We start from the raw sequence: 24,818 nt of genomic DNA, 5'->3' as shown, positions 1-24,818 counted from the left end.
GTTATTTTGTATTAGCTGCGCCCCGGCGCTTTGCTCCCGTGGGAATGTCGTGATAAAAAGTATGCAGTATGAGTTATTCCACGTTATAGTATACTCATTCATAACAATCAGTCCAGTAGATTGTGTGACCTTTCACACATAATCTACTGGACAAACACATACATCCTCACAACTTTCGCATTTATAATATTACTAATATTATTTAAGGCCTTATGTATATATTGTAGCCATGTATTTAATAAGTACTTTCGGAATACCTACTAATTCCATGAGTGCAACATCGTAAGTAAACATCTGTGGGCTCTTAATCTTCTGGGTAGTGCTACAAAATAACACAACAAAATATATCAATTGCTGTTGCAGTTTTTTTAAATTATTTATTTCATTCAAAACTTTTACAATAAGTACATTATAATAATGCTTTCCTTAAACCACGAAGGTTTATATGGATGCACTACAATCTGCATACAATCGAAGTTATCAAGCACAACATACAATAATAAAATAGGCACATTTCGAAATTACTATTGATCCTGCAAACTTAACACTCCGTTATTTGACTAATGTGAAATAAACATTACTTTTATAATTCCTACCGGTGGAAGCCGTAGCGTAGGTCGCATAAAGACTGGCGCAAAACCGGTTCTTTGCAACGCATCTTCAGGTTATTCAAAAATATGATTTGAGTTTATGTTTAATGTTGGTTTTAGTAATGCTTTTTATAAAATATAAAGTTGATAATTCCACTGTAAATCTAAGACTGCAAAACTGTAATGAGTCGATGCAAGATATTTTTTTTTTTACTGTCTTTGCTTTTTAATTGTCATTGTCATAAGAACTTTTATTTGACATGCATGACATTTCCAAACAAATATTGATTTTTGTGTTTTTGTTTGAAAGTTTGAAAGACATATTATTTTAATTATTTACAATTTTTAACAATAGTTACACATCAAAATCGATGGCAAAAATACATAAGCGATAAACCAGATCATAGCGGTACTTAATCGCAATTTCACATATACAACAATCAAATACGAAATCATGTAAACAAGTATTTTTTTGCAAACCATTTTTTTGAAGTCTGGAGCATCCTGGACTTGAACCTAACCTCCAGAAACTGCTCTATCATAGCCAAGATCCAAGGTTAAGGTGTGGACACTTCATGTGCACCGTTTGTTATCTGTATTTTTAACGTTTTTGAAGTTCTTTAAGATGTCTCCACCTGCCTCTGTTTGCCGCATCTGTCTGGCTATGGGCGTTCGATTACTGGATATAAATGGGCCTCTGCAACAAGTATATGAGAAGATCACCAGCACTGCTGTAAGTAGTTTTTGGTCATTAATCCTGTATGATGTACTAGCTGCGCCTCGGGGCTTAGCTCCCGTTGGAATTTTGGGATAAAAAGTGCCCTATGTGTTATTCCAGGTTATATTCTACACATGTACCAAATTTCATAACAATTGATCCAGTAGATTTTGCCTGAAAGAAAAACAAAATAAACTTTCACATTTATAATATTGGTAGGATAGGACGTTCCATAATCAAATTCAAAATTTATAAACAAACTTCTAATTATATAGATTATAGTAATCCTAATTTTGGAAGTGTGTTTCCCTTTCTTTTATATTATATTAAAGTATTGTTCATGTAGAATGGCCATAAAGTTCCTTGCTCCCACTTACCCATGACAGAGATTGACAACATTTGGCTGCCATTTTGTTTGACAGCACACAATATATTTATTTGAAATTTGTTTTCTTTGTAAATTTTTTTTGTTTAAAATGGAACCACAACCCGGTCCCTCTAATGTGGAAAAGCCAAGACTACAGTGGTTAAAATGTAAAGAGTAACAAACCAACACAGTTAGGAAGATAGAATTAATATCGTGTACTTTTAAATAAATGTTGACGATTTCTACTTGTATGACCCCTACCCTATACCAAGTTTCCATGCGATACATTTCATATATTCCGAAACTGTCGTTTTTTAAATTGGGAAAAAAGGTACGCAGGTGACAATGGACTTTATGGCCAACCTTATTGAATTTGAATTTAGAACATAGTGATTACATCATCTTTGCTTCATATCTATAGCCACAGTAGCTAAAATTATACTGTACACTTAGGAAAATAATAATTTAATTTACTTATTAGCTTCACACTCGCAACAAGAAACCAATAGTGGCCTGTTACATCTGCCACGCTCAGCTCAGGAAGTGCCACAACTTAATGTTGACTTCGAACAAAGCTGACAATGTGTTGAATGCCATATTTCACTGTCATTCCAAGGTATAGTATCACTTGAATCCTAAAAAGTTACTTGATTTATTGAAAGAGGTCTATAAATAGGCTCTGGTCGATAAAAAATACAATACATGACTCAGTTTGATCTCTCTTTGGACAATGGTGAGATCTATGTTACATTACAAACCATTAAACCATTGTCTCCAGAGGCCAGATGTATTTATACATTCTGGAGAGGGGTGATGATCCAAAGGCAGACATAATACCAAATAAAATGGAATTTCCCCATGAGGCTGGCACCTCCACCAAGCAACTGAAGCCTCGACAAAAAATAGATTTAAAAAAAATAAATTACTCAGGTTGGTAAACAAACTGATGTGGCACGAGAAAGATTCGAACCTGAGACTTTTCAGTTTACAAACGGGTACATTAACCATTACACTAACACCATTTCTATATGGAATTAGCTTTTATGTGTTTGTCTGTGTGGTGTCTCTCAAGCCACGGCCACACATACTGCCCTACAACCTTCACGGTGAAGTACCTGTGTTACTATGCCTGTATTACTACATGGTGGGTGGCGTTTTATTGATTTTCACAAATTTAATTCACCGACATGACCTCTGTGGTGCAGTTGTAACCACATCAAGCTCTGCGGAGGTGGTTGTGGGCGCGTTGTGTGCATTTGACCCTCGATATAAATTTAATTTTAATATTCTTAAGATTTCTATATATTTTATTTACTTCCAGATATCAGTGAAATCAGTATCAATGTTTGATCGCCGTGCGAATGGTCTGAATTGGCCTCTGATCGCCACCAAACCTGAATGTTATCAGAATCTTGACTCATCACTAGTCGAGATCAAAACTGAGCCAGTTGCCACCGAATCTGATAATGAGGAACACGATGGTAAGACGTAGACTCGGACCATATATAGCAAATAATCTGTTGTATCAAATTGTGCCCAGCAAAAATGAAAGGTGCACAAACGTCATGTAAAGGTGCAGTGTTTATTTTTAAAAAAAAGCAGAACCATAGCGGAACCGCGTACCCCACTCGTCTGCCTCAGCCCCGCGTGTCGCCACACAACTGTTAGACAAAAGGCAATAGGCAGCTTCTTTGCCTATGCTTCATGGGCGTATAATTCTCATCCTAGAAGCTGTTTCTTTTTTTAAAAGCTTTTTGTATAAATTGCAAATAAATATAATATTTAGAAATTTCTAACCAATTAGTGGTCACCACGCCACTGTCCGTTATCTGGGTTCGATTGCCGACGCGGGCAAATATTTATATCTGTGTATTTAAAAATGTCCTTGTGTTCTGGATGTTCGTACTGGATGCGTTGTGCCCGTTTCTGTGTTTTTGTCCACCGGACCCGCGATACAAGCAACATGACGTGTGGATTGATGAATTAAGTTATTTAGAATGTACATAATTTGTAATGTGTTGTATATTTTCACTTTTTCATGTGCCACAGCACTGGACATGGGCAATATGGTCGATATTCCGGATATAAAGAGTGAATGCGATGATGACACAAAAAGTACCACCTCGCTATGTAACACTGATGTGGATATGACTGAAGCTGGAGGTAACGTAATATTTGACGACCTCGATGGCGCAGTGGTGGTGGCAAGTGCTCGCCTCTGAACCGAGAGGTCTCGGGTTCGATCCCCGGTCGGGTCATGATGGAAAATCATCTTTTTCTGATTGGCTCGGGTCTTGGATGTTTATAAAATATAGTTGTTTTACAAAAATTTCGTTTTTAGACACAACTTTTTATTGACGTATCATCAGAGATCATTTTGCATTGCTGGCATTGTTTGCTTCTAAAGATGGTCCCAGTAAACAGTTGAGGAGTTCCCTAGTCGGGAGCCGATTCCGGGTGCGCTGTTCTGCGTAGAGCCCTCTAAAAAGCTAGTAGTTTGTAGGTTTGGTAAATATTGTTTGATTTGGAATATTACGTTAAAAATTGCCTGTTAAGGCCTAATTTCTGAATAAATGGTTTGATTTTGTACAGTCAACAGCACATCAACATACGCAAGTTCATTGCAAAACTCGCCGCTATTACCGCGTCATAGGTGTTCAGTTCATGCAGGATAACTTGATGTGCTGTTGAGTGTACCTATATATTATTAGTGTACAAGTCATGAAGGAAGTGATGGACCACGACAACTATCGAGTCAGATTGATATACAAACTTATGTGAGTAAGATTTGAACCTGGGACCTATCGATCTTAGGTAGTCTTAACCACTGGACCACCGCGGGTATAACGTCAAGTTTTTGTTTTCAGGGAACCTACAATTGGACAACATGGTCGATATCCCTGTTGTAAAAGGTGAATGTGACGTAGACACAGAAGAAGAAGCCCCTTCGCAGTACATCAAAGACGTGACTTCTAAAGAGGCTACGAAAGGTTTGTTGGTTTGTTTGTTTGTTCTTCTCTCTTAAAACTCTTCTTAAAATTTGGCAAACATAGTTTGAAGTATGGAGAAGGACATACCTTCAAATTAACGCGAGTGAAGCCGCAAGCATAAGCTAGTGTAGTTAAAAAATCACAATTAAATCTTTTGAATTTTAAGGTTTATTTCCCGGGCTTCGCGGCGTCATAGCCCTGCAGCCGGGAAGATTTGAGGAAACATTGTTTGAACAATTGTATTGCAGGTTTTCCCCAACCAATGTGCGTGCGAGAGATCTCAGGGGTCAAAACTGAAAATGAAGACCCGCTGTGTCTACCAGAATGTAACGCTGATATGGACGTGAAGAAGGGAGACGGTGAGTAATCTCTTTTTTAGCCCCCGACCCAAAAAGAGATCACCCCTCTTTTTACGTCGGGCAGGCAGACGGGCACATTAAACCTATAAAAGTTTAACATGGCTGTCTGTGTATCTGTCTGTGGCGTCGTAGCTCTCAAACGGATGAATCGATTTTCGTTTAGTTTTTTTTTTGTGTCACAGATAATTTTATCCCGAGTGTTCTTAGCCATGTTTCATGAAAATCGGTACGGCCGTTCAAAATTTGTAGCGAAATGAATATTGAAAGTCGGGGGGTATTTTTAATTTGTCTAACAAATAAAGTAGTAAATTCAATTAATAAATAATAAATAAATATATTAGGACAAATCACACAGATTGAGCTAGCCCCAAAGTAAGTTCGAGACTTGTGTTACGGGATACTAACTCAACGATACTATATTTTATAACAAATACATATATAGATAAACATCCAAGACCCGGGCCAATCAGAAAAAGATCATTTTCCATCATGACCCGACCGGGGATCGAACCCGGGACCTCTCGGTTCAGTGGCAAGAACCTTACCACTGCGCCACCTAGGTCGTCAATTAATTGTTCAGTTACTTGTACTATTTCAAATGTGTACTATTGATTGTAAGTTTTTCCCGTGTGTAATGGATTGCTGAACATGTGTTGAGCAGTCCATTATCACGGGTGGCTAAATCCATTTATATCATGTGGACAAGCATTATGATAGCTAGATAAGTTTATATTAGAGATCACCCATGAGGCTGACATAATCACACAAAGTGCCTTGTCGAAAATTTAGAAAAAAAAAATTTTGTGAGTTCAGGTACTTTATCTTGAGTTGTAAATACTGTGTTGCCATAAAAAATTTAAAAATAGCATTAAATAGAAAATGTTACTAACATATGTGTATCTATTGTTATAAGAGTTAAAATTATTGACGTGACAACGTCTTAAATTAGGTTGCGGCTGGGAGTCACATATGAAAAAGTGTAACGCCCGGTAACGTTACGATGAGTCACCGAACGAGAGAGAGGCCCGCCGAATGCCTTGCGTCTCTCTCCCACTCAACTATGATCGGTCTGCCGCGCGCGTAAAAAGACGTTGTCACGTAAAATCTTCGCCCGTAAAACCGACTTTACAGGCAACCATTTTTTATTTTTAATATTTTCACACTTCAGACAAGCCGTCAACGGCTGAGAAACATATAGACGCTGAATCTAGTACAACAGACGAGATACAGAATCAACGAGATTCTAATTCTTTACGATCAACAGCAGCCGACGAGAAAAAAGAAAATAAACAAGATCAAAAAGCCAAAAACAAAAAGTTACCACACCAATGTAAAGTATGTAAACGACGATTCACAACTTCCGGACACATGAAAACACACTTGGGCACACATACCGGCGAGAAACCTTACCAATGTAAGGTCTGCAAAAAAAGATTCAAGCGTAACGACATGCTGATTCGGCATTCACGGACCCACGACAGCGAGAAACCTCATAACTGTGTTTTTTGTCAGAAACAATTTAAAAGAACCGAACACTTAAAGAGACATTTGAAAACGCACGACGGCGAGAAACCTTACGAATGTACAGTTTGCAAAAATGAGATCAAAGGCATTGAAAACATAATGACACATTTAAGGAGCCATGTAACCGAGAAACACTATGAGTGCAACGAGTGTAAAAGGCGATTCAGGCAAAAAAGCAATTTGGTTAAACATTTAGGTAGCCACATGGATGATAAGCACAAGTGTCACTTTTGTAAAAGATGGTTCAAACACAGCAATAATCTGTCTAGACACTTGAAGACCCAGCATTGGCGTGAAACTTGTTAGATGTGTTTTTTTTTTTAACGTATTCTCATAGTCTTACTTTTTACGTTGACATTTTAAATTATACACAACTAGGTGTTGCCCGGGGCTTCGCTCCCGTGGGAATTTTGAGATAAAATATATAGCCATCTTGGATAATGTACCTTTTTAATGGTGAAAGATTTTTTAAAATCGTTTCGGTAGTTACGAAGATTACCCGCCTCAAACACACAAACTCACATACGCTTACCTCTTTATAATATTAGGTATAGACAAACAAAAATATAAATCATCAATCGGCCCAGTAGTTTTTGAGTTTATTAATTACAGACAAAAATCAATATCTTTATAATATTAGTAAGTGTGGACTTATTTTTAGTATAGATAGATCTGTCAAGAAAACAGATTTTTGACGAACTACATTTTTGCGCATTGCAACACCAAATAGGATGGTCGGCATTGATCGATTTGTTTTCTTAACTTTTTTGACAGTGTGTAGTATTTTTTACACTGTCAACGCGAACGTCGGATTAATCCGTCGGTCATATTCCACCAAACACCTAATCTATGCCAGCTACGTCTGTACATAGGTGATATTTAAGAAAAATAATTGTGTCTAATAGAAGCCAAGGCAATTTTTACTGATATATAAGTACCAATAGCTTGCCACATCCAGTAGCCGTGAATCTGTGTTATAGTTAATTTACGTCCATTTACCTATTTATTAATATTATTATATATCTCCTTTTAAAAATTCACGACACTAAGTCCGGTCCTTTGAGAGGCTTGCGTGGGGATACAGATCCAACACGTATAAGCCCCTTAGATAGTTTTGATGTTGTGTAGGTCTCCCGCCAAAACCCGCTTGCGGATATACCAATATAAAGCAGAATGATGGATAGAAGTGCTCGTCTATGGAATGATATTTGGTAGGACTTCAAATGGGCTATTGCAAAGAGTACGGACACCTGCCGTAATCATTATGAATTATTATGTGGCTGGTGGTGACTCGTCGCTCACTGTCAATTTATTTATTAATCTATGTACATATACGCGAAGCGTGTGGTAGGGTAAGTATGTTATATTATACAAATACAGTGTACGTTTTTCACACCACAAGCGAATATAAATTCTTTGAGAAATATATTCTTAAACCAGATCTTGCAAGCTAGGTTGATATGGTAAGTAAGTACATTTACATATAATGTAGATGCTGAATATTAATAATTAATTGTAGTAATACATTTTTAATTAATTATGAATTCTCAAAATAATCACCAATATCATATCGAGTGTGTTATTGCTAACACTGTTGTCAGATTTTATTCAAGTCGCCTAAAGGCATCTGACAAGATTATTACGACTACGTACCTATATAATATATTATACATTAGATTATTATTTTACCATGAGCATAAGTTTTCGATGTAATTAAATGGTTTTATATCTGTGGTAAATTGTCAAGATCTCAACATTGTATTCAATAAAGTCTAAGAATAAATTTTAATAAACAAAATAAAAAATAAATACCCTTTTTTTATTCGTAGATTATAACCTATGAATATAAACTACCTATATTATTCGTCCAATAGTTATCTGATATCCGAATTGCAAGTTTTCTTTGTCTTTTTATTGAAATGTTGCATTTCTAAAAACAAAGGAACTAAAAATGGCAAACTAGCAAAATGAGAGAGAATGTTTTCACACAATTTCATACAAAGCGACAGATTGGCCGGGCACACGACTAGAGACAAAAGGTAGGTTCAAATTTTCTTGTATGAGCGAAACGAAAGATATGATAGGTACGTATTTTTCTCTGTCTACTATTAAAACTAAGTTTTTATTTACGAGTATTTACTCGTACAAACTACCTACCTACGCAATGTTCATGAATTCGCGTCGGCAAATATGTCCGAGTTCGACAATATTGTAGTGGGACGACACGACGTAAAAATTACGCTTGTTAGAACGCATCCATAAGAGCCTAAATAATAATTAATGCTTGCTGGCAACATCATTAATTTCTCTTTTCTTGTCAAAATAAATAAATGGCCAATTGTTTGCAGTACAACGCATTCTTTTTGGAAATTAATTAAATAAAATGTTTTTTAAAATGGTATTACGTATTTAGTTTGTGCAACGAACTAAGTAGAAACAGTTGTTGAACAATAATTTAATACATAATTGCAGTAGCTCAGTGCACTTTGTGTAACAAATAATTTCATGTCAATTCTTCCAAAATCCATGACTATTTCTTGCAAAACGTTCAGTTACTAAAACTACGTCAAATCGTCTATTTTGCTTGCGTAAGTAATTTTATGTACTTTGGCCTATTCTTTGTTATTACTTTTTACCTGTATTATATAAGATTAGGTTTCATAGATCAAGATTAGGTTTATTCTTTTTATCCCTAAGGATACCTTTAGGATGACATGTAATGATCACAAAATCCGTTTATAAATAATTTATTAACTAAAACTTGATATATAGATTTTGCTGTACACTCATGTGGGCTAGATAAAACTGGAATCTTAAAATTATGAATCTCACAAGTTTAATCGTGTGTGGTTCCGCCCTAAAATTGGACGTCTACATGTCCTTTACAAATGTCACGTTAGGCTACTAATGGACCATCATCATGTAATCCGAAGCCTATAGAAATAACAGATTAAAAAAAAAAAAAAACAATACGACAGCTGAATTTTTTTTTCTTCTAAATTTTTGACAAGGCTTCAGTGCACTTTGTGTGAATATGTCAGCCTCATGGGGGATCTCTAATATAAACTTATCTAGCTTTCATAATGCTTGTCCACATGATATAAATGGATTTAGCCACCTGTGATAATGGACTGCTCTACACTATGTTCAGCAATCCATTACACACGGGCATTGTGGCTAAATATATATCGCGTAGGGCAGAATATCAACCACATTCCAGCAAGACATGTATTAAGTCTTCCTCCTTGTTACACACAGTACACAAATCTGACCGAGTCACGCGCATCATAAGAACTTGTTTACTGGAACATGGCCTGACCTCACCCTAAATGTGGAGACAAGGAGTTCCCTAGAGAGGCTAGCACAGTCAAACCAGGGCACCGAAGTTGGTGACTTTTGGATTATCCTGTACCAAATACCTTTTGACTCCGAACACCTGTCAAAATATTGTTGCCGTCTCTGAATACAATATCTATTTACAGTGGGCAGATTTTCGGAAGCATAAGGCCGGCAGTCCGCCTCCTGTTCTCTCTCAATTCATTACCTCGAACTCCTATGTGGGATGGCACCCACTGCATCTTCATATTTTTGTGAGTGTTTATTTTAGCACCATTCATAGCTGAATTGTTATTCAATTTTATTTTTCTTCTAAATAATATCTTCGTCATTTTTATTATCTGTATAATTTCACCTTAATTAATTTCTTTTTTTTTTCAGTCAAATCAATAATCCAGTGTACTAAGATGGACCTAAATTAATTAAAACCTACTGTACAGTACACATTTTATTGAGTTTACTCTATAGTAGCAACTTTTTAAAGAATATGTATACAAATTGAGAATATATTGGTTACAAAATTATTTTACTAGTTATTAAATTTCAGTTGTACTTTTCCATTTTGTAATTGTTTGTTGTACCTTGATAAATAAATTAATGTAATGTATTGAACAAATTAATAAGATTTTAGTATTATTACAGGAACGCTGACACATGGCAGCCCCTTACTTAAATGTGAATGTCAAGTGCGAGCCTCTCGAACACACAGACAGTATATTTAAGGAGACAAATGTAGGCGTGTTTAAAGAACTCACAATGGAAATTGAAGTGGTGCCAGACATTCCAGAAGGTATATCCTTTGTTTGGCCATTCCTCAACTAGTGGGCTATCTATATACAGTTTTTTCATATTCATACAAGTCTTCGCATTTTTTGTTTATACCTGTCCTTGTCTGTAATCAAATCTTGCAAGACACATGTCTCCTACTTCCAGTTGAACTACAGAGTTGATATTTCCCACGCTTCAGTTTCCATGACAATGTATTATTATAATAAGCATACCCAAACATAAACAAAAAATAAATAAATGAGATGGTGCAACCCATCGGCGTTCCAAACTAGGGAACTCCTCAACCGTTTACAGCAGGACATGGCAGTTTTTGTTTATTTTTAACAATAAGTAAGGCGTATATTTTAAATTACAGATATGGCATACCCTGAAGATGAAACAGACGAACATATACAATCAAACGATAATTACCAAAGCTACACAGAGAACACAGAACAAGCAAAATCCGCAAAGCCTATGTCTCGAATAGAACTCCGCATGCAGAGCGGGGACAGGCCACACGAATGCACCTTATGCCATCGCAGGTTCACACAGAAGCATCACCTAAAGAGTCATACACGGACCCACACCGGTGAGAAACCGTACAGTTGCCACATCTGTCAGAGACGTTTCAACCAAATACCACACTTGAAAAGGCATTTGGAGACCCACACGGACAAAATGCATGAATGTGATGCGTGTCAACAGCAATTTAACAATATAAACGATTACAAAATCCATTTAAAATCTCACACTGATGACAGACCATTTGAGTGTGAGATCTGCCATTTCAAATTTAAGAGAAAGTTTGATCTGAAAATACATTTTAGAGGACATACTGGTGAGAAACCTTACGTATGTACTATTTGCCAGCGAGGGTTTACCACGGACAAATACTTGCAGACCCATATGAGTGTCCATTCTAATGAAAGACCGTATCAGTGCCCGATTTGTGAAAATAGATTTAAGGACAAGAATTACTTAAACATACATTTACGGACTCATACCGGCGAGAAACCTTACGGGTGTACTGTGTGTGAAGCGAGATTTAAACGGGCAAGCGAGTTGAAAATGCATTCAGTCAAGCATTCCGATGAGAAACGATTCCGATGTCATGTTTGCCAACGCGACTTCAAATATATGAATGTTTTGACGAAACACCTTAGAATACACACAGGCGAGAAGCCATATGAGTGTCCAGTGTGTTATAGAACTTTTAGTAGGATAACCAATATGAAAAGTCATAACAGAAGAATTCATGAGAAGACGCCGGACAAGCCTAGACAGAGAGTGAAAAAGTCTAGTGAAGGCACAGTAGTTAGTAATTATAGTACGCGAAGAAAGGGGAAGGAAAGCAACGTAGCTAAACCTTCCAAAAGCCTCGATTTCCAATCTTCTCCGGAGAACTCTAATCTGTCCAATCCTGCTAGTCCTACTCCTTCCTGCCACGGAAGCCCTACATCTTCTCCGGATGATCCTAAAGTGTCTTTAAGTCTAAAACAGTCACCCTCTTCGACTCCAAGTCCGTCCCGTTCTGGAAGCCCTGATTTTTTAGTGTAAATAGCACTGAATTGAATGTTACATATAATATTGTTGATAAGCTAAACGGAATACTTGCAGATGGAAAGACTTTATCTGAACAAAATGCATTTCCGGTCCGTTTTACAAAATTTCGTGTTATTGCTATCTCTATCGTTATTGATACGCAAGATGAAAGAGATAGCAATAATATTGCACAAAGAATACCGCCGTAACGTAATGTAGCCACATTGAAAAATCACTCAGCTTCACAAGGTTGGTTTCCTCTTCTTGGCAGCTTTGTGAGATATGGTCAAGCAACAGAGCGAGGTGGTTTTGTTAAACGTTTTGATTCTAAAATATGGCTACGACATAACACATTTCCTAAATTCTAGTCCTGGATAATAGATTTTACAAAACCTGGTCATTAGAAAAATCGTATGTGTTAAGAAATAAAATAATATAAAAAATAATATTGAGGTGTTGATTCCTTAAAGTACAACTGTTTAAATTCCTGATATTAAAATATATTGGATGGCATTTTGGACCTGACGTCTGTGAAATGACATAAAATCTGACAGCAGCGTTAGCAATACTGTGAAAAGAAAAAAAGAAAAATTCCCCTGCTCTTGGACACCGGTCAATTGCCGCTGTAGAATTTTTAACCGATTATAATTCTTAGTAATATTTACAGTGTCTTTGTCAACCTTGACATTGGCAAAATCATCGTTTGGCCAAACGATGGAGCCATAAAATTAAAAAGTGAAGTGAAAGAATAATGCCATAAATGTCCCGCCAACTCCGTGTTTAGTTCGAAGTTTCTGAATAAAGTGTTGTGTCATACAGACTTATTAAATCTACAAGGGTTATATTTTTCGTCATTCTGCTATTGTAGGATAGCCGATATAGGGAACATGGCAAATAAATTTAGAGGTTCGTTGGGCATATTTGAAATTGTCAACTATTCCCGCGTTTCAGAAGTGAAATATACATAGATTTACTTGAATTTTCTAATAACGAGTGTTATGCAGAGAATAAGCGTGATGATAAACAATTATTCATTATAATAGACATAAATTAAATAATAAAACGTACTTACATTTCAACAGCGTTTATTCTCTTTTTTCTCTCTCACCATAGAGGACTGATCGTTCACAAAAATAGCGGCAAATATCTCACTGGTCATAACAACTACTTTAAAATATATTTACACAATGCGATCAGTCCGAATTAATCATACAATTAATATATTATTTATTTATGTATTAATACAATATTTATTTATTGTTTCTAACACTATGGAACCGGAATGTACTCTAGTTCAATTTTTATGCCTACTTTTAATCATTGTTATAATTTATTCTGACGATGTAAAACTCACTAATTTCGATATCATATTGTATTTTATTACGCACTTGTGCGTTATTGTATTGTAATGTAAAACGCAAAGAGTTTTTACGTCAGATAAATGGTCAACATTTTATAAATAAAACTATTTTTAGGAGATAAAAAAATCATTTTTCGAGTTTTCTTTAATTCCTCACAAATATGTTATAAAACGTCGTATGACACACGTGCGCTTTGGAAATTACAGCCTCTGCTTTCTTGTAGCCTACGGCTTGGGCTACCAATATGTCTCGGCTGTAATTTTCCAACTTACCGTGCTTATATAGTAATGTACTATTACAACTCGGTCGAGCTAACTGCGCACCTAGCTGGAGTGGACGTCACAGCCGCCAGGTACGCAGTTAACGCGACCGGGTTGTACACATTAATTTTTGTAATATATCTTAAGACTATATTGTTATAGTATAGTTTTTTATAGCATAATAAATAGATTAAAATTTTATTTAAAATTGCCTTGTTTGTATCAAAAATAAATAATCGATTATCTTTTGCTCGAGACTTCGCCCTCGTACATTTCTCAGGGGAACAGGAGTATTGTATTGTCCTACATAATACCCACGGGATAATAAATAATACCTACCAACCTTTCATCCCGGAAAAATAATTCCTACTTCAAACTACATGTATGCAAAATTCCAAGAAGATTGATTGAGTAAATAAATCGTGAAGAGGTAACAAATAAACATTCGCATTTTTATTATTAGGTAACGTGCATTCGCCTAATTCCGAAAATCGAGATATTCCGATAATTACTATTTTCGGAACAAACGCAGCAATTTATTTTGCCCTGGCAACATTCACCTGGCCGCCATTTCAGTCCCCTCGCCCCTGTAGTTACGTCAAGTCAATTCGTGAACAAGTGTTTTTTTCCCGCGTTTTTGGATTTACGGAATTTGGTAATTCCGTAACCTCTATAAATGAGAAATTTAGTAAGTTATCTGATTGTTTTGTTATCATTTTTGTGTGCTATTGAGTAGATTTAGAACATACTAGCTTAAGATGTTTTGTTTTTTCGGAATTAACCGACGAGGGTAACTCCGAATGCAAAATAATCGGATTTACCCGATTTTATTTTTCATAGAAATCGTAAGTGGTTCTCAACATTTGAATAATATTTATTATTCCTACTGGATTGTTTTTTGTTTGTTATGTTGTATGTTTCTAGGGGAAAATTGTTCGTAATGACGGACACCTTTTGTGGACTGTTTGATTGAAACTTTACAAAAAATCTCTTAGACAACTATGTTTTAGATGTATTACTTATATTTATATATTTATACTTAATTTAAAATACTTGTTTCAGAAAAATTCCCAATAAATACACAAAAAATACCACAATATACACAAGATATAGAAAATGCCGTTCAGGAAGTTTAAGTTAGTATAAAATACCATTACTCTGATCAAGAGAGGAGTTCGTTCATACACAGACTGAGCAGTAAATTTGTAATTCGAGACACATTTTTTAAGTGAAAATATTTTTTTTTTCTTGAAACAAATGTAACAAGTTGCAGCTCAAAGTTCAATTATATATTTGGAAATATATATTTTTTAAATTATTTCCATTGTCTTTCTAACCCTTTTATTATTTGTATTTGACCCACTAAAAGTTTGAGAACTGTTAATTCCGAGATAAAAGCTTGGCATAAATTCGTCTTGGTTACTTGTTGGCCAATAGCGAGAACTATTATATTGGGAGGGTAAATCTAAACGAAAACGCATACTAATGTACCTGGATGGGGGGATGCCGCCCGCCGGCTGCGCGCGCAACTCTCTCCCTTCGCTGGCCGACGCGACTACTGCTAACGTCAATTCGTATTTCATATTAAATAATTACTAGACAAGCTATCGAAGCGTAAACAGTACCTTCTGTCTAAATTTAATAAAACTCACTTTCGAATGTCATTCGGAATTAGCTGAACATACTTCGGAATTACACTTGTACAAAAAATAAATAGTTTAGTTTTAAATACCCTACTTATATCTTTAAATTTAGCTAATATTAATAAAAGTATTTTGTATAAAATTTTAGGTAATTTATATAAGAAATGAACTGACTTTCGATGGCAGCATAAAACTCACTAATTCTGTGTAGACAATGCAAATACAAAAGTCCTACCAACTCGTCTAAAATCCATTCGTAATTACCCGAATGCACCTTACCTACCTGTTATCATACAAAAGTTGAAGCAAAAATGTTTCGCTCTGTCAATGTTAACTAAACTTTGCAATATTTGCAAAGTAACAAAACGATAAAACCAAAGAACGTTACAGATGGACAACAAAACATACCTACTAGATTTATAGATTTAGGTTGGATGTTAAATATGATAGAGAGACGACTGTCGATAGTTTCACTAATACCGATTTTTCGGCATCACTAGTTGTGAAAAATCAAAATGGCTGACGTGACAGTGACATGACTTTTCATAGAATCAATTTCACACCCCGTGAAATCGAAATCATACTTATATAATTAAATATTCGAAAACCATTTCCTCACAGAGTACTTACGCAAAGCCTTTTAAAAATAGGAGAGAAGTTCAATGTGCATTGAGTCTAACAAAAACCAGTCCAAAATATTTTATAAAATAAATTTATTTGACGTAAACACCACTCTAATACAAGGGAGTTCTCTATCGAATTCGAAACTCAATGTGGTCGGATGAAACTTCATCTGACTGACTGAACTTGACAGAGTGAGGTTACGTTATACTAACTAAGCAAAAATAATGAGTGTTTGTTTTTATTGCAACTACATGAATATGAATTAACATGGGACCAGAACCAGAAGATATTGAGCCAGTTGCATGCCGAGGCTGCCTTGTGTCCAACGTCAAACTTTATTGTATTGAAGAAAGACGTTTGGTCGAGAACTATGCTCAGTTTGTTGGAATTTCGGTAAATATTACAACCGATTTTTTTTTTAATATCTGCGTACCAGCGCTTCATTCCTACGTAAATATCTGGATACTTTAAAAGTACCTAATGCCATTCAGTTTTAGTAAAGGAATGCAGTAGTTCCAGACAGCTATTTCAGTCAAAAAATTGGCTATGGTATATTTTTTTAATTTTTATCACCCTGTGGCCTAGCTAAATGCTCAGGTTACCTAATGTGTTGGATCTTCTGCTGCCCTATTAAATTGGAATACATAATTCTTCTACTCCTATATCCCTGTGTCGGGGCAAAGGCCAGACGCAAATTTCACATCTTATCGAATGCTTCATGTTTAGTTTAACTTCGCTGTAGTTGTTTACGTGTTAATAAAAGAGCTACTATAAAGTTGTTTGGCTTAAAGTTAACAGAATAGACACCCAGGTGAGACCCAACCTATGCCAAGAAACACACTAATAGCCTTCTGGCTTTCATTCCAGCTACAAGACCACTACACACAATACCTGTGCGCCATCTGTGCCACACAGCTGTGGAAGTTCTCCTCATTTAAAGAGAGATGCCGGAAAGCTTACCAGTTCATTATGGACATTGAGTTCAATGGAGCAAATGTGAGTATAATTTGGTTTGATACAGAAATGCTGCACCCAGCTGCCCCTGTAAGCGACCTCAATATAAAATTTGAAAGTATTAACTATTTTTATAATAATTTGCAGCCCACGGTTTGACGGTGATTTCATCCTCTTTTTGCATGTTTCATCCAATTTTTTGAAGATTTCATCCTGTTTTTTGAACACAGCTTAAAAAAAGGATGAAATCTCCTCTTTTCGGCATGCAAAATAGGTAAACATAGGGCATCTATCTCTATACATGTCTGTAGTTTTGAGTCTTTGGTAAGCCCAACTTAAAAAAAAAATAACTTTCCAGCTTACACCATCTTGGGAATCAGACTTACAGAACTATAGTAAAGAGTTGAAGCTGAAATTTGTACAGACAGAAACGCAAACATGTGATTTAGGTAAAGAAGAGGATTGTGTGGACTGTGATGTGAAATTAGAAGTTATAGATAGTCATCAACCAGAAATAAATGACAATGATTCAATTGATGATGATGATACAGTCATTTTTATAATTGAATCTGACCACAATTATGTGAAGCAGGAATGGGATGACAATGAGAACGTTGAAGTCGTTGAAGAGTTCCTAAACGACACCGATTTCGAAGATAGCGATGTAAGTTTCGAAAGGATCGATATTAAAAACGAATTTTGTTACACCGATGATGAGCAAGATATATGTCTTGATAATAAATATGTGGAAATTGAAAACAAAGACACAAGTCTTGAAAGTAAACTTGTGAAAAGAAAGAAAAAGTCGAAAAACAATTACAAAGTCACGCCCGAGGAAATCGCGAAGTATGCCGCGTCACTCAACTTCACTGCGACGTTTTTGACAGAAGAAGAGCAACGCAAGGAAATTGCACAGAGGAAATTGTTGAAAAACAACCGTTGCGTACAATGCGAGCTATGTTACAAAAACTGCACATCGGAGCAGAGATTGAGTAAACACAAACAAGTTTCGCACAATGAGAATTTAACAAGCGTGTGTAGAATTTGCTATTTTCGCTATAGAACCAATACAGAGTTGAAAAAACACATGAGAATGCATGCAGTTGTATTCAAATGCAACGGTTGTTCGTACACAACAAAATTCAAAGATGCTTTGCACAGTCATAACCAGTCACATAAAGGGAAGAAGTATATTTGTGATCATTGTAAGTGTGAGTTTGATAAAGCTACATCATATTTTAGTCATGTGAGACTGCAGCATTCATCCGAGCTTCCGTGGTGCGATCTTTGTGGAGAATCATTCTTGAGTGCTTACGGGATTCGAAGTCATAAGAAGAAAATGCATAGAGACCTTTCAGCGGAGTTGTCTTGCGAGGAATGTGACGCAAAATTTTGTAGTGACACAGCTTTGGGTAAACACGTGGAGTTGAAGATATGTGACCAGCAGTGCTGTGCTCAGTGCGGGCAAGGCTTCCCAACTGAACAGTCCTTTAGATACCATCTAATACATTATCATGGAGCAACACAACCACAGCTTGTTTGTCAAGGTGATCCATGAATACATACTTCCATACTATATACTTAATATTATAAATGCGAAAGTCTGTCTGTCTGTAACGCTTTCACGGCTAAACTGCTGGACCGAATTGAAATGAAATTTGGCATGCATCTAGTTAAAGATACTCATTCAAACATAGGCTACTTTTCTTCAAAATTAAATACCCAAATGACTGGAATTGTAGGTGAAAGTTTATATGAAAATCATGTCATTCTTTCGCAGAGGAATTAACGTTAGCAAAGCCGCGGGCAATAGCTAGTTGTCTTATTTGAAATTAATTATAAAGAGGGGGTCCTGGGTTCGATGCCCGCTTAAGTCGAAATGGAAAAGTAACTTCAGATTGACCTGGGTCTTTTTATTTTTATTTATCACTTCATAGTATATATATATATTCCATAGTCTTCAAACGAAATCGCTTCCGGGTCTTGTCTTATGATTAGATCTTTAAAACGACACAACGGATTAGCTGTGATAGTGGAACAGACAGACTTTCGCATTTATAATATTAATATGATATGCGTAAATGCAATATTCTATTGGCATATCTTACATATCTTTTAAATTTCACCAAAATCGGAACAACGGTTCGAAAGTTATCGCGTTACAAACATACATACAAAAAATGTTTGTGTAAATGTAATGCTTGTAATACACATATATATTTTTAGAATGCAACGTAGTGTTCCCGAATATGCCAGCTCTGAAGAGGCACCAAGAAGTGTGTGGTCTATTTAGTTTTGTTCCGTGCGTTCAGTGCGGCGCCTCGTTTGAGGGAGAAGCCGCCATGTTGGATCATGTGAAAGAGAAGCATAGTGAACAGAGCGAGGGGCCGGACTTCAAGTGTGTTGAGGTAAGCTTTAGATTGTGGTGACATCTATCACGCTACATACACAACGCCGCTGACGTATAAAAGCAGATTAAACATGCCACATAGATGATTCAAAACTCTACGGACAGATGGCGCTACGGTCGATTCACGATAGAAACTGACAAGCCTGGATCGCGCTGACAGTGTGTTTTACGATTGGAAGCTTATAAATATATTTAATCCTAATACTAACTATAGCGAAAGTAAGTTTGTTTGTTTGTTACCTCTTCACGCTCTATCTACTCAAGCAATCTTCTTGAAATTTTGCTTATAGTATGGAGAAGGACTAGGCTTTTCATTCCGGAAAAATAACTGTTCCTGTGGAAAATTTAAAGGAAGTATCAATAGGATTTTTGATTGTAATGTGCGTTTTTTTTTTATTATTTCAGTGTGACAAAGAGTTTACGAGTGCATATTACTACAGGTGTCACATAGCGCAGCGCCATTTAAGGCCGGTAAGTGGGTTTTTTGACAGATTTTTTTTTAATCTTCCACGCTGGTGTCGCACCGTTGTTCGGAATTTGTTATGCACAGTTGTTCGCAAATCGAGACTCCATACACGTAGAAACTTAATCCTAACTAATATGATGCGAAAGTAAGTTTGTTTGTTACCTCTTCACGCGTTATCTACTGGACCGATTGTTATGAAATTCGGTACACTGGTAGAAAATAACCTGTAATCACACATAGTGTACTTTTTACCTCGAAATTGCCACGGGTGCGAAGCCCCGGGGCGCGGCTAGTAGTCTTGATCAAACTCAATTTGATTAATCCCGCTCCAGTCGAGAGTACAGCCGGGCGGGTCGAAGCGTCCACGTCAAAAACGCATATACAAGCCTAAAAAGAAAGATACGTCTAAAAAGAAACAGCGAACTGTATACGCTGGGCACAGGACGGAACCCTATGTCAGAATATGGCGGCCGTCGGTCACCGGCGGCGTCGAAGTGTTGAACGAAAGGGGTCGCGTGTATCACAACCCGGCGGTTCTGAAGGCTGTCTGTGAGATTTGTGGCAAAGGATATAGAGTGAGTATATCTGTATATCATGTTTATGTGTGAATACTGATATTATTAACGCGAAAGTCGGGTTAAAATAAAAATAAGACCATATACTTACTAATATTATAAAGATATTAATTTTTGTTTGTAATTAATAAACTCAAAAACTACTGGGCCGTTTGATGATTAATATTTTTGTTTGTCTATACCTAATATTATAAAGAGGTAAGCGTTTGTGAGTTTGCGTGTTTGAGGCGGGCAATCTGCGAAACTACTGAACTGATTTCAAAAATTCTTTCACCATTAGAAAGGTACATTATCCAAGATTGCTATAGGCTATATTAAATCTATGTGAAAGTAAGTTTATTTGTCACCTCTTCACGCTCTATGTACTCAAAATCAAAATCAAATCATTTATTCAGATATTAGACCTTCACAGGCACTTTTTCACGTCATATTCAAAATTAGCTGATGTTTACCAAAGCTAAAAACTACTAGCATTTCGGAACGACCACTGCTGAGAAGAAATGCCGAAAGAAACTCATTCAAACAGTGTTGGTCCCTATCATGCCAGAAGGGCTTACCGTTTTTTAAATATAAATTTATGTATAATTTTTTATCAGTAATATAACAATGTAAGTACACAATAAAGTACATGGTCAAATGGTATACTGAAACATATTATGATTGTGATCAAGTGCTGATGAAAGGAATATATATACCTATATATATACATATATATATATATATATATATATATATATATATATATATATATATATATATATATATATATATATATATATATAATAAATAAATATATTAGGACAAATCACACAGATTGAGCTAGCCCCAAAGTAAGTTCGAGACTTGTGTTACGGGATATTAACTCAACGATACTATATTTTATAACAAGTACATATATAGATAAACATCCAATCAGAAAAAGATCATTTTCCATCATGACCCGACTGGGGATCGAACCCGGGACCTCTCGGTTCAGTGGCAAGAACTTTACCAATGCGTCACCGAGGTCGTCATATATATATATGTATAATTACTAGCGCACCGCGGGCACTAGTAAATAATATGTATTGCAGTGTGAAGCGGTGCTGCGGGAGCATAAACTAAGCCAACATTCTGGCCTGAAGCCTCATCGATGTGAAGTTTGCGCTAAAGGATTCGTGAACAAAGACTATCTCATGGTGAGTCCCCCTCTTCCAAGTTTAACCGGGAACTGGGAATAAAGCTTGTCTCGAGCTTTACTTGTGTGAATAAACTTGTAGCTATTTGATTGAGTAAAATACTTATAGGTACTTACGCAAACGTCGCGACAAGCTTTTATGGTCATATGTATTGTGTATAATGAGGTCATAAGTTGATAGTTAAAATTTTAAGGGGAAAATTTTATTTTCTTCTTTTTGGAGCATTTAAATAAAAGCTTTTCTTAAAAAAGTTTTTTTTTTCTTTTAATTTATTTTTAATTTTTAGTTATCGCTGACTAAATCTACATAAATAGAATGATGTCACATGGCTTTTCCAGTTACTCTCAACAAGCCCTTTCATTTGATATCTATATTGTAGAAGTATATAAAAAATAACTATTCCGCCATCTTGGATGGTCCGCCATATTGGATTTAGAATGACGTCACCCACTTACGTACAAAATTTCAGCTCAATCGGTTGAAGATATCTGCTTCAAAATTGAGTAGCAAGATTCCACCCGAACAAACATACATACATTGTAAGTTAAATAAAAGCTTTTAAAAAAAGGAAAATGTTTGTATTTATTACGTTTAGACAAAAGTCGTAGAACAAAAGATGTTAGTCTCTATGTACCTTATGCGCCTTTGGAATGTTATGCGTCAGATACCAGTGACCCTGTATATATTTTCAGAAACATATGATACTTCACACGGACGAAAGAGATTTTCAATGTGAATACTGTCCGAAAGCGTTTAAAACCCGTTCTGGACTGGTCAGGCATCACTTGGTGAGTGTCACGATAATATATGATCGATTGCAATCCCAACTAATATCATAAATGCGAAAGTAAGTTTGTTACCTCTTCACGCTCTATCTGCTCGACCAATCTTTTTGAAATTTTGGATACATGTAGTTTGAAGTGTGGAGAAGGACATTAAGGTAACTTTCTACCCGGAAAATTAACGCGGGCGAAGACGCGGACAAAAGCTAGTAATCTATTTTTATTTTGTAGAGTGACATCCATGTGTCTATGTATAATAAAACTATAAATGGGCTATGTTATTTATGGGATTACAGACCCCAAAATACTTTTTTAATAATGTTTATCTGTCTGTACGTTTGTTCGCGCATCACGTAAAAACTGCTGGATGGAGTTTTGATGCTATTCTCGCAGCTGTGTAGCGGATAGTCTAACATAAAATCTGGTATAGGTTTCATCGCGACACATTGCTTAGAACCCGAGATATAAACAATATTAGCGGACGAAATTTACGTGGTCGAAACTGCGGGCAAAAATACTGGAGTGATTGTTATTAAATTGGTACATGGATAGAATATAAACAAACACACAGGGTACTTTTATCTCGAAATTCCCACGGGAACGAAGCCTCGGCGCGCAGCTAGTATAATATATAGTAGTAGATGTGTTCAAAGCGTGAATGTTTAAAAAAACACCAAGTGAATTATTTTTATTTTTCTAATAACTCAATATTTTGTCTTATTAATCCATTAATTTAAAATATTTTGTTATCGTTCAGATGCACACAGGTGTTCGCTTGCACTGTTGTCACATCTGCAACAAGCATTTTGCGACTTCTACAAGTGTCAAACTTCACATAAAGGGTGTTCACATGAAGATTCCCGCTCCGCGAAGAATCAGACACAGGGGAAAGAAGAAAGGGGAAAGTGAAGACGTGAAAATATTGTTTGACGATTAGGGCAAACTAACAAAAATTGTGTAAATACGCTGGGTTGCGGCAGACGGGTGGGGTACGCGGTTCGGCCGTAGCTCCGCCTATACCTAGGTCGCGCTAGGCTAATAGCAAGAACACTTTGTAAATAGTGTTCGAATTGATTGTGAATTACAGCTGTTGTAATTGTTGTAAATATTTTTTATATGTTTCCTAAATAATTATTATTTTTCCTATTCTACTGTATGTGTCACCTACACTAGCTAATATAGTAATTTAAAAAAATATATTTATTTCAGGTCTTTTAATAATTGTCATTCGCAAAAATTACATTATTCAAATTTTCTGGAATAAATCATAAGAAATTACATACAAAAAACAAATTGTCATAGACTGGTCAGGGAAATGGTTTTGACTATTAGATTGTAATACTTCAGGATATGTTGTAATTGTAATAATTGCCTGTGTATAAAGTATATGTATAAATGCATTCACATATGGAACACGATAATCAAATGTCACTATTTTATTTATGGTACATAAAATTTAGTTTATTCACATTAATGTATAATTAAAACTCTTTTTACAAGCTTTTATTTTTGTTTCCCCTGTCCCTTTGTAATCAAATATGCAAGATTTCTCCTACTTTCAGTTGACCTGCAGAGTTGAAATTTCCCACGTCGCTTCAGTTTCCATGATAATGCATTATTATGATAAGCATGACTTGATGATGCAGCCCGGATCAGCTCCAAACGAGAGACGACTCCTCAACTGTTTACAGCACGGGTATGGGTTTTTGTCAGGCGTTAAATGCCACAAGATCTCACTGACGACAATAAAAGCTTGTGGCAAAAATGGCATTATTGTAAAAACTCGTGACGTCACTTGTGCCCATTGTCATACAAGCTCCATAAATTTTTTGACACATGGTAAAAAGTATCTTATTGACTTGATGACATGACAACTACAGTAGGCCCAATTTAATAGGTCACATTAGACCAATGCATTAGACACGTCAAAATTCATAAACGTATGTATAATTTATTTATATACTCTTATATTTTAATGATATTTCAGGTTACACACTGAACTGTGTTTCAATATTGATATTATAACATATTATATTCCGTGTCAATCTCAACCTTGACGTTGGCAAAATCATCGTTTTGGCGAACGATGGAGCCATGACACTTAAAAAAAAACACCGGGCCATACTTCGTACAAGCGACACACAAATATTTATTATTCCAAAATCTTGATCTGAGGTGATCTTGAAATGGTCTTTATTCCTTCACCAATGTTGTATAAACAATATGTACTCATGTGATCCAGTTAAACGTAATGTATGAAGATACTATACTAGTTTAATAGCCGAGGAAATCCCAATGGAATGTCCCTAAACGCACGGAAGTAAGGATGAGCGTCGAATGGACGGACTAGTCCAATAGACGCTTAACA

At 35.9% G+C, this 24,818-nt stretch overlaps 2 protein-coding genes across 2 annotated transcripts; both read left to right on the top strand.

Moving 5' to 3' along the window:
* The first annotated feature begins 853 nt into the window (after positions 1 to 853).
* Positions 854 to 12,643, top strand: LOC128681921 (zinc finger protein 271-like). Its single transcript, XM_053766250.2, has 9 exons — positions 854 to 1,323; positions 2,157 to 2,291; positions 2,997 to 3,156; positions 3,725 to 3,838; positions 4,543 to 4,665; positions 4,914 to 5,024; positions 6,193 to 6,849; positions 10,537 to 10,674; positions 11,029 to 12,643. Exons 1-9 carry the CDS (start codon positions 1,216 to 1,218, stop codon positions 12,210 to 12,212), a joined length of 2,730 nt encoding a protein of 909 aa, XP_053622225.2. The 5' UTR covers positions 854 to 1,215; the 3' UTR covers positions 12,213 to 12,643.
* A 3,344-nt stretch (positions 12,644 to 15,987) lies between these two features.
* On the top strand, positions 15,988 to 23,950 carry LOC128681953 (zinc finger protein 595-like). Its single transcript, XM_053766323.1, has 9 exons — positions 15,988 to 16,478; positions 16,953 to 17,081; positions 17,398 to 18,586; positions 19,266 to 19,447; positions 19,855 to 19,920; positions 20,248 to 20,490; positions 21,564 to 21,668; positions 22,361 to 22,456; positions 23,208 to 23,950. Exons 1-9 carry the CDS (start codon positions 16,353 to 16,355, stop codon positions 23,385 to 23,387), a joined length of 2,316 nt encoding a protein of 771 aa, XP_053622298.1. The 5' UTR covers positions 15,988 to 16,352; the 3' UTR covers positions 23,388 to 23,950.
* The last annotated feature ends 868 nt before the right edge of the window (positions 23,951 to 24,818 follow it).

This window comes from Plodia interpunctella, chromosome 29, assembly GCF_027563975.2.
Source record: "Plodia interpunctella isolate USDA-ARS_2022_Savannah chromosome 29, ilPloInte3.2, whole genome shotgun sequence".
Taxonomy (NCBI): Eukaryota; Metazoa; Arthropoda; class Insecta; order Lepidoptera; family Pyralidae; genus Plodia; species Plodia interpunctella.
This window is presented reverse-complemented; position numbering and strand designations above follow the sequence as displayed.